This window comes from Pieris rapae, chromosome 1 (genome assembly GCF_905147795.1).
Source record: "Pieris rapae chromosome 1, ilPieRapa1.1, whole genome shotgun sequence".
NCBI lineage: Eukaryota > Metazoa > Arthropoda > Insecta > Lepidoptera > Pieridae > Pieris > Pieris rapae.
In genome coordinates, this window is record NC_059509.1 from 1,598,807 (window position 1) to 1,615,530 (window position 16,724).

Below are 16,724 nucleotides of genomic sequence, written 5' to 3' on the forward strand. Positions count from 1 at the left end.
TATTCATAACACAAGGAAATATTAAAAGTAATTTTCCTCACATTACCGATATTATCTAATCAATACCGGACATTCGTTACTTAATTCCGGATTCCGAAGTAATAATAGATAACTCTATTGTATCACGGCTTTAGTTTCACAGACTTTATACATAAGGATGGAGGATAATACTTGTAAGCAGTAAGGATCATATCTCATTTCTTGTACATAACCTTAAATAACTTGCCAAAATTAAGACTGACAATTTATGATTTCTCTGATAAAACATTTTTGGTAAAGGTGAACTTAATTGATGAAAATATGTGAAATAATCTAGAGTAAATTTTAAATTATCAATGATATGATTATGAATACCTTCTGTCAAACATAATTGCAGACGCCACAGACAGTTTTTTATATTCTTAGCGGCGTTTGAGTTTTGCATGAGCCTTTTAGCTTCACAATACACAGAAGTATAAAGACATGAAAGAAGCGGCTATCTGATATCTTCTTCCGCCATAAATAGTTTGACGCATTTTTTTTTAATTAGCCTCTTGATATAAAATATAGTATGTATATTCTACAAATGTAGTAATATATTCTAGATACAATATGAAATAATAAAACAGTACGGAAATAATTTATTAATGAAATTCTTATAAAACATTAAATTAAATTAAATGAAATTATATCTACGTATAAGAAATATTAAAAATGGAGTTTATTTAAAAGGCGGATAATTATTATAGAAACCAACAATTACTTTCTATTAAAACATTCTTCCAAAATATCGTCCACTATCTTCGATGTGTCGGAGTAATCTTCTCCTAAGGTCTTCTTCAACAACGCCATAGTACGAGGAACTAGACCATAATTCGATATACGACACTTCCTCTCTTCTTTACCCTTCTTAATTGCAATTTTAAATAGGTTCAACCAGTTTTTAAGAAAATTAATAAACTCTACTGTAATTTCTTGGGCAACTTGAAATCTTATAAGCGTAAATATCCATGGTTGGGATGTTAGTATTGCAACTAAGTCGGGGTCATTTTTGTACACTATAGCGTGGCGGAATATAGTACTAAGTGTTGTCCAACCAGTTGATGTGCGATTCTTCGAGTCCTAGAATATAGATATGATAAGAAATGCAATCAGTGACGGTTTTGCAAATTTTGTTGCGTTTGTGTCGCCCTTTCGTCTACAATTGTTATGTCCAAGATTATTTTTCCAATATAACACTCACTATAAGAATTGGACGTGAAATTATGTTAATGGTATGATTTTTGATATACACAAACCATCTTGGCTGCGACAGTCAGTAGTAGGATTGACAGGGAAATACATTTTCTGAAATTTTGTTCGTTTAATATTGTGAGCTGAAGGTGCAGAAGTCTATTATTGGTTCATGAGCAGCGATCTAGCTGTTTTACTCTAGAATATAGAAGTTTGCAATACCGAGAGCATAAGTGAGAGGGGACAACATATTTTGCCGATAACTGAAAAACATCAGAAGATCGTCATTAGATCTCATGTCAATGTGATAATATCAATCAGTGTGATAATGTCATACCCTAAATACCGTTTACAAACTGTTTCCAATCGGATATCTGCAACATCTACATCAGACATTGGAGTAGTGGTTCGACTAGTCGATCCTTCTCTAAGATCGGAAGAAACGCAGTTCCATCCTTTCATATCCAGATTACTTTGTATGCAATCCGCCATTTCACAAAGGAATGGGCACTTTTATCATTATCACATTACAACAAAAGTACTAAATAAATACAACTGTTCATAATATTTTAAGCTTTTGGATAGCCTATATGAATTTCTTTATATGTATACATTTGACATGAGTCGCTAGTTTCTAGGCGTAAAATATGTCAGTAATATATACTTACCGTATTGCATAAAGTAATCTGGACTCTAAACATCAATGCCCTAAACGCATCGTATTGTTGATTCTCTGCAGAAGTGTTAGTAAGAATAATTGGGGTGTTAAAACCGGAAGCTAGTACTGTATGTATGAATTGGTGCAGGGTAACTGTATGCTCATTAGAGTTGTCCAAACGAAGGGATTTTATTATAAAATCTGTTTTTATTTGAAGAAAGGATTTTGGCTGAAAGAAACATTTTTATGAACGTATGTTTATCTAGAAAAGATCCAGCAATAGTGTCATTAGATAACTAATTCGTTTCTCATAGACGTATTGTGATTTTTAGAAAATTTTCCAAGAAATTTAATATCTTCCTCAATAAAGTTTTTGTTTTTCAATAATTATGAAAACTTTAAATAAAGAATGAATGCAGTGTGCTATTACAAACTTTTTTATTTAGACCTATTATTAATAAATATAATTTAAAATAAAATATTGTTATTTTAACACGACATACACCCTGAAATCGAATCGTGCGATCGAACCCTTTTATTTTTTTCCGTAAGTGTCCTATGCTTATACATTAATAATGAATATAACCAGGAAATTGGTACGTCCACCAAAAAATAGAGACGACATGTGACACAGAAAGCTGATCGCCTTGAAAAAGAATACAGATTCAACAAAGTCAGTGATTTTTTATTCTAAAACTCACTTGATAGTTATTCTTGTGGTAGTAATGGACCAAGTATGAAAGTAGACGTAAAGCTGCGCAGGCGACTTCTTCGTCCGTACTACTTGTACTTGTTATTACATTTGCCAAAAACACTGGCTTATTTGTAAATGTGAGGATCACTGTAAATGTATTGCAGGAACAATACATAACGGTTTAACAAGTAAAAAATAAAAAGGAAATGAACTGGATAAATTATTTTATGTAATTAACTTTGTTATGGAAGAGCTGGGAACCCTAACACAGGTATATTTACTTAAAAGGGTTCCCAAATCTTACACTATGAAAAGAAAAATGTACCAACTTAAATGAATAAAGACTTATTGTATTGTATTGTATTGTACACTGATTGCACGAGACAAAATTTGACTTTGAATTAGAATTTCGGGGTTTTTAGTTAAGAAGTAATACTTCTTCGGCGTATCAAGGATCTTTTAATTTTTTTTATTTCACCTTATTAAACGTTTGTAGAAATAAATAAATATCGTGAATACAATTGTTAGTTCTCACGTCAAGTGTCGGTTTTTTGTGACGGTGTGCGCGGCGTCGTAAAAACGTACGAAAGAAGTATAACTTCAATAAACTTTAGGCCAAAGAAAAATTATTTTTCTAGAGTAGTGCTATTAAAAATTAATAGAAAGTAGGAAAGTGCGGAATCTCTTATCTAGTTAGAGACAGACGATAACTGAAATGGAAAACACTATACAAACTTTTTATGTATCATAAGACCAGACTAGAAATATATCAACGTAGGCATGCTATGGCTAATTAATGTGGAGGAAACTGCATCCAGCTAGTAATGATAAAAACTACTACAAAATCGATTTATTGCTACTACATGACATTATCTCAAATAAAATTAATTGCAGCTCCCTTCTAGAAAACTTGCCCTTCTTTGGTCCTGCCTACAAGACTGGTAATCGTGTTCTTTGCTTCATGTTCCTCACATCAACACTAACTATGCAAACTCAGGTTTGTATCGCGCAGCCCGGACATACAATAACCACTATTTAAGCCTTGACTTGTTTAGGCTATCGCGGAATGTGGTTAAAAAGTGTATTAAGAATATCCATAGCGCAAAATCACCTGCATCATGAGCACACCCCACATACAATACACACCATCACGTACATACCCACACTTTTACACCATCACACAACACAACCAAATTAGGCTTAGTTAAATAAATTGAATCACAATTAGTTAAATGTATTGTATACTTTTTGTTTGTTTGTTCCCTTTTGTAAATCTTTTTGTTGTAAAATGTATGATGCATTCCATCTTTGGCTATATTTTCAGTGTATTTGTTTGTAATTATATATAATTTATGTTAGCTGTAGGATTACGAAATAAATAAATAAAAGACAATACACAAACCTTTCGATTCACTCTTGTCACAGGAAAACTTCAAAAGCAGGAGGCTTAAGTTTAAGCAAACATAGTTGTATTGACATTTGGTTTCATATTCTATATTTTCAGTTATTGTTTTAGAATATAACGATGTAATTAGTACAGCTGTTTTGTAACATATACTTTGGTCTAACTCGGCTGGAGGTAGACTTATTGCTACGTCCAGTATGTGACATATTTTTGTGTCTGAAATATGTCTTATATGTTACTACTTTCAATACACAGAGTAATTTGAAACATCCTACAACTGACATTTGAAAATGAAGCATTACAGAAAAACACAGAAGAAAGAAGAAAGAAGACTAGTAGGAGGCAACGGATCGAGGCTCACCTGATGTTACAAACTTACATAGAAAAACATCTAATAATGGAAATGATGTAAATGATTCTAGACTCCACTTGAACACACAAATAATTCAATCAAAATCTGTCTAGCCGTTTAGGTATTTAATTACGATCACATGCCCAGAATATTAAATGTTTCCTTGCTGTTTATTTACTGTATAGATAAATAACCTAGATACTTAATTATCAAAAAATTCATTCAAATCAGTCCAGCCGTTTAAAAGGATTTCAGTCACAGGTACAGTAGAATTATATATATAAAGATATACATAATTTTTCTGACTTAGCTACAAATACGTACCAATATCATTTTCACAGTCAATTAAAGTTTTAGACAATACTTTAGGTAACATAGCCCATATAGTTCCACCAAATTCCTCTTTTAACTCACTATCGCCTTCCTCCATACAATTGGAGAGGGCTTTCATACAATTCGCTACGATATTCACATCCTTCGATTGTAAAATTACATCTAAGAGTATCTCCCATACTATCGGTTCATTGGCTATCTCTTCAGGCAATGTTGTTTCAGTTTTAAGCCATTGGCAAAACTAAAATATTCTTAATTAGAGGTCGCTGGTAAGAAATGAATATCTTTTGATGAAACTTAAATTAAGGTCAAAACTATGATTTGACGTATTTTTGGATAGTGATTATTTGTTTTCTTGAAAATAATAGATCACTCTCAGATCATTCACGAGTTACCGGTCTTTTAAGAGTTAATGCGATCTTTTCTCGAAGGAGCCTAAGTCAAATTGGTTCGGAAATACTTTTTTAATACAGTTGCTCAAAAAGTGGCATATTGCAGGGAGGTATAGCGTTCGGAAAGTGGGCTATTACACACTCGTGCTTTTTCTTTGCCATTCCCGCACTCGTGCGTTTTCTTTGCCAACTGTCAAAACAATGTGTATTAAAAAGAAAAAACCAACCACGAAGGTTTTATTAAAAAGATTCATAGAAGTTTTTATGATATATGATTTCTAAATATTATAAAAATTGGATTCAATAAGGTCGGTTAGGTTTCTTTTCATTTCTTATCAATTAAAAAAATATTAAAAAGAATTTTATAATATATACAAATACGTATTTTTAAAAAGTTTACTAATAATTGGATTCAATAAGTTAGGTTAGGTTTATTTTATTTCATATCAATAAAAAAATATTAAAAAGAAAAAACTAACTATGAAGTTTTTACTAAAAAAAATCACAGAAGTTTTTATGATTCATTCAAATATTTTTAAAAGAAGCTACTATTTGTTTCAATATCAGATTTAATGATTGGACTCAATGAGTTAGATTTGGTTTTCTTTCAATAAAAATAGTTTACTGAAGAATTGGCTGTATGGGCCAAGTTCCCTTTGCCTACCCAGAATGGGTGAAGAAAAGAAAAATCAAGCTTTGCTCATATTCTTTGCGGTTGGCGCCATTTTCCAAAAATGTTCTTTCGAGTTGAGTTATTTGTTGCACAAAATGAGTAATTTCGACGATATTTTATTTGAATGAATACCACCCGAACGCAGTATAATTGCACAAAATGCTTCGGAGAACAATTTACCGGAAACATATAAGTCGCTACATATCTACGTGCAACGAATTTATTCCGTAGAGAGAATAGAAAAAAAGCAAATAGTTTAATTAAATTGCTTAATTTTTTCGCAACTGTATTAAAAATAGTCGTTCAGTACACGTGCGGTACCGTCATTGCAACTTGTCCCGACTGTCAACCCTCACCTTCGGCTGCGCCTCGGCTCGGGTAGACATTCGTCGGAACTCGTTGCAATGACAGGCTTTCCGCACTTGTAATGAAATGTACTATAGTGGTTGCACTATTGGTGATGCGCGGCAAAAACATTCGTTCCGTTCCGTTGTAAAATGACGGACGACGAGGTGATACGGGAGGCTGATCATATACTTGTTTCGTTTATAAAATAAAAATAATCCTTAATCTATGGCCGTGATCCATTTAGGTATGTAGCGATACTAGATTATTATTTATTTTGCGACTAACATTTTGCATTAATTATGACAAAATTAGACTAATTACACATCGTTTTAACTATAGTATTTTTATATCTTATTATATTCTTCTATAACTTCTCATCACAGCGTAAACACAATTTGATAAAAAGTGCAATTAGACTATTCTTTTAGTTAGATTTTTAAAAGGCAAAACAAAATCAAACAGTCGCATTTAGTGTTAACCCCTGCAGAAGGCCACCCGCTACACTGAGAGGTTAGCAAGTCCGTTGTCGGCCTTTATTCTCGATGTCTATTCGGTTTGAAAATACATCGATCAATTATTATATTACATTACATTTATGTAATAATAACCTATGTTCAAGTTAATAACCGCTAGGTAATTGTTTTACTTTCTAGTGTTAAGGAAAACCGGTTTAGAGATTCTAAGCTTATTTGTGATCGTAAGGATTTCAATTTGTACTACGATCTTTGAATTTTTTTCGTTTTGCAAATTTGAGGAATTTTTAATATTCTTAGTACTGTGTTACGTTTATCTTCGTACTGTTGAGAAATCTGTATCTTTTTTACTAGATTTGTGTGTAAAAATTTGGAAATAGAAGAAACGAGTAGTCGAGGGCTTGTCTCATCGAAAAACAAATACACATTTAAAACATAAAAATTCAATTTCATCATTGGAAGTCGAAGTAGAATGAAAATTTCCACCTCCTAGCATTCCACATCACAGGGCTTTGTACGGCATTTTTCCCACCTCTTTGAGGAACCAGCTGCCAGTAGAGGTATTTCTAAACCGATACAACTTAGGAGCCTTCAACAAAAGAGCGTACTAGTCCCTGAAAGACCGGCAACACACCCGCTAGGCGTTGCAGGTGTCCATGGGCGACGGTTATCACTTTTGAAAAGTGTCCGTTAAAATGGGTTCGACTCCTGACGAAACAGTAATTATAAATGGTCATAAAAGTATTAAATTACCAAATGTAATGAAACACAAAACACTAAATAGAATACGTACCACAACATATCTAATATTTTGCGGACTCCTTAACGACGTGAAAGCCCAGAACAAAATAGCTGGGTTATGGGTATAAAAAGCAGCTGGATCTGGCTGCAACATTGACACTAGACGATCTGATGCCTTCTCCAAGTAAACTCTTTGGTCCAACGACTCTAATGAACCGTTTGATAAAGTAGACATCTGTGAATGATTTAATTTTGCAAAAGCGCGTGTATCTATATGCTAAACATAATATATGTGTTGTTAAGGTCATTAGAATATCGATGGTACTGTTGCAAGTAATGTAAAGTGTAATATGTATGCATATTGCATAGTTATCTGTATATAGCGTTGTTGCAATGAAACAAAAACATAATTGACAATGTTGTGTGTATTAAAATTAATTTTTCTTATGCAATATAAAGTATGTATTGGTGTGTGTCTTATTAGTAGTATTGCTTGTATTTTATAACACAAGAAGTATTATGAAATACAAGCGGGCGACAGACGTTATCTACAAATAATCAAAAACATCCTCAAACTCGGTCCAGCCGTTTAGGAGTTTACTAACACACGCGATTGTTCGTTATATTTTGAATTTAGTTTCATATGTGTGTTTTTATAAATAGAGCTGCGACTCAATGTTGTGTTTGTGTGTATTTTTTTTCCATAAAGGGCTAATTTATTGTTATCCATAAAATAAAATGGATGTAAAAAAATCAAATTTCGAGATACATACAGCAAAAACTAGCCATAGAGCCTTTATTATGTACGATGGAGGCTTGAACATTTCCGGTAAACGCAAAATATATTGCACTAGATTTGGAAGTAAAGATGCCGTCGCTGATTCAGGGCTGGAAGACAATTAATTTCTATAAATTTTTCTTATCAATGATTTGGCGATTTATCTCCGAGTTTAATAAAACGATTAAAAAAAAACTAACAATTCCACTTGAATGTGATTGGTCTAGACAGCAATTGTACAGGCTTCGTCTTTTCGCCCGGGCAAAATTAAAAAAAAAGTCCTTAAATTATTAAACGGAATTTAAGAAAATAGGTGTCATTCTCATTTCATTAAATAAAAAAAAAGGTTTTAGTCTGTTAAAAGGTCAATTGAAGACTTAGGTGGGATTTTATATTAAAAAAAGTTTAAATATTGTTATAAAATATTACTTCTCCGTGGACTGGCAGTAAAAGTAAATATAAATCAATAATGTATATGGGTGATTCTTTTGCAACTGTAGTCCGATATTTTGCGGTTTCTCTAATCCATTTTGAAGTTCAATCAGACCCATCTAAAATTAAAGTTAACATACAATCATACAATCTAGGACCTAGAACCCAATTTAGTAATGCCACTAGATTATTATTAATTTCTAACAATGAAATGGTAAGTTTGTGATTAACGGATATTCACACGGTTAAGATCAATGTGACCCAGATACGTCATAAAGTTTCATATTAATTGGCTTCCTCTCCCAAATTAAATACTGTGCTTCCTCTTTTTACTTTATTCACTTTCTATACGAAGTACTTTCCAATTATAAATACATTGGACGTATATTTGCAAAAACGCAAACACAAGAGAAATACATTTTTACCAATCGGCTAAAACATTTTAAAAGGTATTTGAATAAATAAGAAATTCATACAACACTTCTCATATTGAAATATTATTTTACGAACAAGTTCTTGTTTTCGTCTATCAATACATACTAATATAAATATGCATCCACAATGAGTAATTTAATCTATTTAGTTTTAATTTAATTGAAAAGGCTATTTAGTTAAAACTCCTTGTTACAAAGTGGACGTTTATTTTTGTCGCAGCGATGGCATTACTGTCAGTTGTCACTGTCATTATACATCACAGATAAAACACCCTCAATGTCATCAATCCGTCATTTAACAGTTTTAAAATAAAATATGCACTTACATGAATTTCCTTGGAACATATTTCCTTACAGCTTGTTTCTTGCACGTATAAATATTTCTCAGCGAGGACTTTAAGTAATTCACCAAGTACCAATGTACTTACTTTTCGCACTGTGATATCGTTTCTGAGAAATGGATTTTGTAAGCCTTCGTAATATGACCTGGGACTTCCCAGCATAAACTATTTAAGAATTTTAAATCGCTTATGCTGCGAATTCACGGGCTTCTGATACACAGTAATTACAGTAGATAAGGAGACTGGATTGCAAGCGTTTAATAAACGTGGCTTGTTGTGAATAAACCGATCTATGTTCTGAGGTGATAAACTGTAGTAGGCTTCTATGGATTGCAACGACTTTTCCTATTTAATTACGATGCTGTTAGGAATTACAACTGAAATTGAATTCAGTCAGAAGATTGGAATAACTATATGTAGGTACGTTGTTTCAAAACTGTTAAGCAATTTTCATGTTCCACGTCCTGGTGGTGGAAATTAATGTTTCCATCACTCGGCTTTAAATAAGACTTTATAAATTAAAAAGATACAACGTAACATATTAATTTCATTAAATGACTGTTCATATCACGTGCTGGTCAAATCTAAATGCACATATAGTTGTTTTTTCGTATGTTTACCTTTAGATATATAAATTAAAAAATATCTACCTTACAATTTGTACTTGAGGTAGAATGGCCAAGTACCCCTTAGATAATAAAAGTTCACTAAAATCGAACAACATTTCGGAGTCTACTTGGTGGTAAAATTTTAAAACCAATTTGATGAAAGTACTGTATACCTCAGTTGCTATATCTTGTATGTTATCCTAAAAGTATCATAGAATAAAATATAGTTAATTGCATTTAAGCTGCAGGTATTAATCCTGCAGCTGAGTTAATAATGTTGTAATTATTTAATATTACCTTAACAAATATCACCAAGTCATTGAGCGTTCGATGTATGTGAAGTTTCATAAATTTTGAGCAATCCTTTAAATTATCGATCTCTTTATTATCCGCAAGGATTTTGGTAACATATGCCGTTGGAGGCTTCGCTTGGTCAAAAATCTTTGCAAGTCTAAAAGTAATATGTTCATAACTTAATAATAATAATGTGTTTATGTGACAAATGGCAACATGTACTCAGATACATCAGTCGCATCCAGTCAGTCAGTCTTTCTTCTACCTTTTTCAAAATTCACTTATTCAATAATTCTTGAAATATTTTCCTCGTACGCTTAACGTTACGTTGATATGAAGAATTCGTATGAAGTGTTTCTATTTTAGTAGCAAATGTATATCTAGTTTACTCTTAATCAACTTAGAATGACAACGAAGACTGTATGTATTGGAAACATCTAAACGATCTCCATCAATATTTCGTGTCTGAAGAATTTAGCTACATCAAAGTCAATTTTATAAAATACTAGATTGGATGCTATTTTTCCTAGAACAAACCTTAAAGAGTACGTTAGGCAGTTTAAGGTGTCCCTGGAATACTTATAAATAAGTACTTTTCTTAAACAATGATGATGATGTATGATCTAGAGAACATTGCTCTTGATTTATTAAAGGCGGTTAAAATGTAAATCATAATAGGAGTTTAATAAAATACACGTTTTGTAAACTTAGAATTAAAAATACATCATATCTTTGTAAAAATCAATAGCGCGTTTTTTTTAAATGAATCCAGATTTTTTATACATGTTACATACCCTAAACAATCCATCCCTATTTGGCATGTAACGACGAAGTGCATTCCAAGTTCGTCCGCCTTACCAGCTAACGCAATATGATTTAACCCAGCCAATAATAACTCCAACCACTTATTTACGACATTTACTAAATACTTGGCTATACTACTCGGTATAGTAAGATCGTCAGGCTGATAGGATATCAGCTCTTGAAGCACTAAAGCGCTCGATAAAATACTTTTGGTATCAGCTATAGCGTTAATACGAGTAGCTAAAGTGCTGAACGAAGCGAGTAATTGATCAGTGCTGTAAGCGCTTTGGTGGGCAAGGGGTGAAGGTGTTTTGTTTGCTCTAATCCTAAACGGAAATATTTTATTGTTATTATAGTGATTAAGTAAAATTATTAATAAGATATTCTTGTAAATAATTTATGTAAATCTCAAAATATGTCCACATAATATTAGTTTGAACTCTACGTGTATTATTACTCATACAGGTCTAATGTCTATATAGACAAAAATCAATTACTAAATTTCGTATTTAGGTTACAAACTAAACTATATGATATCGAGATAATGTAAATGGTAGATTAAATATAAAGATATATTTCAACTTTTGAACAGTACAAGTTTTATAATTCGATCAATAGTAGTTTTTGAGACCCGGGTTCTTGAAGACTCAAACATTAACTAATTCCAAGATAAATTACTATTCGTTCACAGGTCATTTTCAGTCAACAAATATTTAATGGGGAGTAAATATTTAGATAAAGTGATTAGTGTAATTAATTTAAACGAAACATTCACCCATTTAATAAATCACAAAGGAAATGTAAGCAAGATTCCACTGCGTTTAGGTTGGTTGCAAGAAAGTGGTTCATAGCACGCAAGACAGCAGACATAGCGTGAGGTGCATGGTCCTCGCTGTAGAAACTTGGCAAAGACGAGACGAGTCGTAAGCATTTCAAAACTGACCTAAGTAGAAACATTTATAGATGTTTTATTGCTTATTATTATTTTATTACAGACTAGCTGCTTCCGCGAACTTTGTTTCTCCTTAATGCCTAGCCTACCTTTTTAGTACATGCCAACATGGAACATTTTGCTATGCTACCCCCTTTTTTATTTTTTGGTTTATTTTTTACACCTTGTGTCCGAAAAACCCTAATATCTTACGGATCCCTATTTTTGTTCAAAATTAAATATAGCCTATATTACTCGTGGATAATGTAGCTTTCGAATGGTGAAAGAATTTTTAAAATCGGTCCAGTATAGTTTATGAATTCAAATCATTACAAACAAACAAAGTTTTCCTCTTTATAATATTAGTGTAGATATCAATGTACTTTCACCTACCTTAATAAATTAAAATCCAAGTTACAAGTTACTTCAGACAAGAAAACAGTTATGTCATTATCGAGCAAATATTGCACTAAATGAATTCTATCCTCTGAATTTTTGTCATATCGACTTAGAACTTCTATCAAATAACCACAAGCTTTACTTTGAGCGTTTATGTCTCTTGAAGTAAGCAGTCTTTTTAAGTCAGACAAAGCATTTTGCTTGCCGTTTGGATTGTAAGTGCGGTTATAGTTTGAGTTTACTAAACTATACATAGTAATTTTGTCATATACGAGAGAAACGTAATTGAAATATTTTAACGCTTGTCTAATTTCCCGCTTATAATATATGCCGCCCTTTCTATTAATTTCCTTTCTTCACGGTGTAGATAAAGTAAACAATTATAGACTTATGATTAGGTCACTAAATTATGTTTGTATATACTGTGGTTATAAATATATAGTATTAATATATAAATAGGTACACTTGATCTAATTAATTTTTCCGTAACTTTAATAAAATCGAAATCGAACTAGGAGAATTAGTGACAAACGAATAAAATACATAAAGTGGTATGGAAAAGCCAAGTAATGAGCTATGATAAAAATATATATTTCATTTAGGAATTATTTATGGTTACCTTAAAAAAAAGTGACTATTTTTTTCATATACGGCCGGCACAGTATGTGCATTGTGGCCAAAAGTGATTACTATTAGTGCATCCCTAACATTCATACATAACATTGATTAGTATTGTAGTTGTCACTGTCAGTTTTAACTTTTACTCGTGAAATGTGAGTTAGTATTTCTATTACAATTTACATACTACATACTTCTGTGATCTGTCAACTAAAACTGTGTCGCTGAAAATATTGAATAAATTAAAGCGTAAATTGAACATAATATTTCCATTATTTAACGTTTTGTACGAAAAACTGTATTAGCTTAGTAAAGACAACACAAATATCATATAAAATGGTAAGTATTGTTCTAATTATGCTCCATACCAATGTGTAGAAATTGACACACTTATTATTACCATTTCTTTCAGTCGGTGTTGGAATTTTTAAAGGACCTACCATCTTACAATGAACAAAATTTTACGTTGTTTAATACTGACAATGGCATTAGAAATAGTTCCAAGAGGCCTTCAATATACCTACCTACAAAAGACATTCCTTCTGAACAAAGTTGAGTAATTCTGTTTTTCCAGAATTATATTATAATACATATTATCATTTATTCAACAACTTTTTAAGACATGATACAATTTTTTTAATTTAATCTTTTTATTTCAGTAATTGTTACAGAAAAAACAAATATATTGTTAAGATACTTACACCAGCAATGGGAAAAAAAGGTAATATTTTATAGATCTTTATATTTTATTTATTTATTCATAAATGATTCCAAAGATATATGCAGTGTTGGCCTAGTGGCTTTAGGGTGTTAATCTCATCCCAAGGTAGTAGGATTCATCCCTGGCCATGCACTTATGTAATGTACTTTCTATGTGCATATTTAACATTTAAGCTCATAACTACACATATTGTGTCGGCTGATTACCTTCTGATCAAAGAAAGGGATGTAATCTGTGGCCAAATACGTAGCAGTAGTAGTATATATAACTCTTAACTGTAACAGCTTATGAAACATTACCACTTGTTATTATATTAACTACTCATGGCAACATATTATGATTTTCCCTTATATATGTTTTTTTTCAGAATAATAACACTTCTCCTAAGAAACGGGATCTGAGTAGTGTTGAACAAAATGGAGATGAAAGGAATGCCCGTAAAAGACCACGGCTGAATTCGCCATTAAACTAACTAATGTTTTCAATCTTAATTTCTCATTATTAAGCATCATTGATAAACAATGCAAAATTTTATTGAGTATGCTAGTTAAAGTTTATACTTTGAACCAATTATTTTATTATGACATTTAAATTAAACTTTACATTATTACATGTATTGTTAATTTTAAAATGACATAGTAGTAGATAATAATAGCATATGAAGTTAATTATAAACAAACTTCTTACCCCTGAGAAATTATATTATACAGTATCAGTAATGTACTATTAAGCAATAACATAATTACCTTTGTATGATGTTTTATTCTAAAAGGATTTTTGGTTTTCTTGGTAATCAAGAGGGTAAGGTTATATGTAATAGCAGGTATCAAGGGTGGATTGCTTGTCTATATTTGTATAAATCTGAGGCTTATATTCAGGATTATTACCCAAAGCAACAATTTTATCTCAACTGCTTTTAAAACCTCATAATTATAAAAAAATGGTTTGATAGATCCTGAAATTAGATTTGATTTACACTAAGATGCTTATGCCTCATGATTGATATATGTATGATTTGATTACATAGTATTTTGCTTCATAGAAGAATATTTTTGTATTCATTCTTTAATTTCTTAAAAAATATGTTTTAGACAAACTATGTGTTTTAATACTTTACCATAAAGTAGATGCATAATTTCAATGTCAAGGTTTTAAATAAAACAACATGTAGAATGAAAATAACTTTATTTTAAAATTATACTTACTCCACAAATTGCAGAAAATTATACTGCAAACACTTCAAAACTCTGTATCTAGTGGAAATTTGAATCATCTTAATATTATAATTATAATATTTTTACTTACAAATCTAAACACCAAGTTACTAGTACATAAAAGCATTATTAGGAATAAAACTTAAGACAGATAATATGTATACTTGATAGTTTTTACTAATAAACATAAAATTTCTGGTTGTAACAGTAGTTTAATATGCATTTCAAAAAATCAGTACTTATTTTTTTTCAAATGATATTCAATGTCTCAAAACTTAAATCTAATCTTTAGCTGGAACCTCAATCACTCTTGGTTTGTCAATAATTCTTGCTGTGCGATTACCCTTTTCTACAATGCCAATTATCCAAGCTTGGAAACCTTCCTGTTTCTCAATATCTTTACAGTAAGCTGCGGCCTGTTCTCTTGGCAAGCAAATAAGAAGTCCACCAGAAGTTTCAGGTGCATGGCCTTGTAACAACTGAAACATATTGCCACAAGCTTTGGCAACTGCTGCCATTTTAGCAATCACAGGAAGGTTATGGATAACAAATGAAACTTCATTTTTCTGATGTGAAGCAAGGTTTTGAGCGTGACCAAGCAAGCCAAATCCAGTCACATCGGTTGATCCATGAGCGTTATACTTATGCATAAGGCGAGCAGCAATTCTATTGAGCCTGCTCATAGAATCCATTGCACGATGATATGCTTTTCGAACATCTTCCTCAGATACTACCAGTTTAATTCTATTCCAACGTTCAGGTTGGTCTAGCCATTGGTGAGCATTTACTGCAACTTGAGTTCCAAGAGGTTTAGTTAGAACAAGAACATCTCCCATTACTGCATTGTCTGGTACTATATATTCATTGGGCTGGCAGATAGTGGTTGCTACCCCTCCAATAGTGCACCATGGATTGATAACAGTTTGACCACCAGTAACAGATGTTCCTGCTTCCAAAGCAGAATCTTTGAAGCCACGCATGATAAGAGGGATAACAACATCGCGCTCCTTTTCAGTCATTTTAGTAGAGACACCCAATAGCATTAACATATTGTCACATTCAGTTACACCCATAGCATACAAATCACTAAGGACATTGGCACAAGCTATTTTCCCCATCATGTAGGGGTCATCAACCAACGGATAAAAGAAGTCTGTAGTTTGAACCAAACACAATCCTCCGTGGCGGAGCGGAGTAACTGAGCAATCCAAACCAATTCCAATGCGTGGAATCGCCACATGCATAAATTGGTCATCTTGTTGGGAATAGTCTTGCTGCAGTGACTCGACAAGTTTAGACAATACATCTTGAGGTACTTTACAACTTCTTCCCTTGAGATCGGCGAATCTTGTAAGTCGAAAACTTGCTTCCAAGTCGTGAGCTACAGGGTCGAATGGTCGACGAAGCGCCAAAGTATTAGGGTTACCGGCCATCTCTAACTGTGCTGCAGCCAGCGAGTCTTGCGCTACACTCGACTGATATGACATTTTAATTGATAAGAATGCACTATTTTTATTTAGTTTTAATGAAATTAGCGTTAAACACTAAACCCAACACGCCGCCAAATGACGCTTGCAAAATGGCGTCTCTCTTACACAGGTAAAATGATGCGAGAAACAGACTATCAATTTAACTTTTGATTGGACGAAATATGATGTAAACAAGGATAGCCGCTTTATAATTGGTTGTTTTCATTTGCGATACACAAGCTTGTAGACGAGACAGACTTATTTTTTGATTCATTCCATTCTACGAATAGATGATGTTAGAAGCAGGCATAAAGAAAGTAAATTTAATGCATTTACTTTAAATAATTATAACAATTATAAAAATATATAATTATTATATATATATATATTAGTCTTCAAC

At 32.1% G+C, this 16,724-nt stretch overlaps 3 protein-coding genes across 3 annotated transcripts; 1 reads left to right on the forward strand and 2 right to left on the reverse strand.

Annotated features, from left to right (window-relative positions):
* Positions 1–701: 701 nt before the first annotated feature.
* Positions 702–12,556, reverse strand: LOC110999921. Its single transcript, XM_022269212.2, has 14 exons — positions 12,297–12,556; positions 11,748–11,915; positions 10,963–11,298; positions 10,172–10,325; positions 9,917–10,074; positions 9,252–9,375; positions 8,489–8,610; positions 8,055–8,169; positions 7,334–7,516; positions 4,646–4,895; positions 3,967–4,185; positions 2,572–2,711; positions 1,881–2,099; positions 702–1,101 (listed from the first exon to the last, which is right to left on the reverse strand). Exons 1-14 carry the CDS (start codon positions 12,554–12,556, stop codon positions 739–741), a joined length of 2,811 nt encoding a protein of 936 aa, XP_022124904.2. The 3' UTR covers positions 702–738.
* A 532-nt stretch (positions 12,557–13,088) lies between these two features.
* LOC110999928 (DET1- and DDB1-associated protein 1) lies at positions 13,089–14,392 on the forward strand. Its single transcript, XM_022269218.2, has 4 exons — positions 13,089–13,259; positions 13,333–13,471; positions 13,580–13,641; positions 14,009–14,392. Exons 1-4 carry the CDS (start codon positions 13,257–13,259, stop codon positions 14,111–14,113), a joined length of 309 nt encoding a protein of 102 aa, XP_022124910.1. The 5' UTR covers positions 13,089–13,256; the 3' UTR covers positions 14,114–14,392.
* A 417-nt stretch (positions 14,393–14,809) lies between these two features.
* LOC110999926 (inactive selenide, water dikinase-like protein) lies at positions 14,810–16,453 on the reverse strand. The gene has a single exon (XM_022269217.2). It carries the CDS (start codon positions 16,340–16,342, stop codon positions 15,137–15,139), a length of 1,206 nt encoding a protein of 401 aa, XP_022124909.1. The 5' UTR covers positions 16,343–16,453; the 3' UTR covers positions 14,810–15,136.
* Between the last annotated feature and the right edge of the window lie 271 nt (positions 16,454–16,724).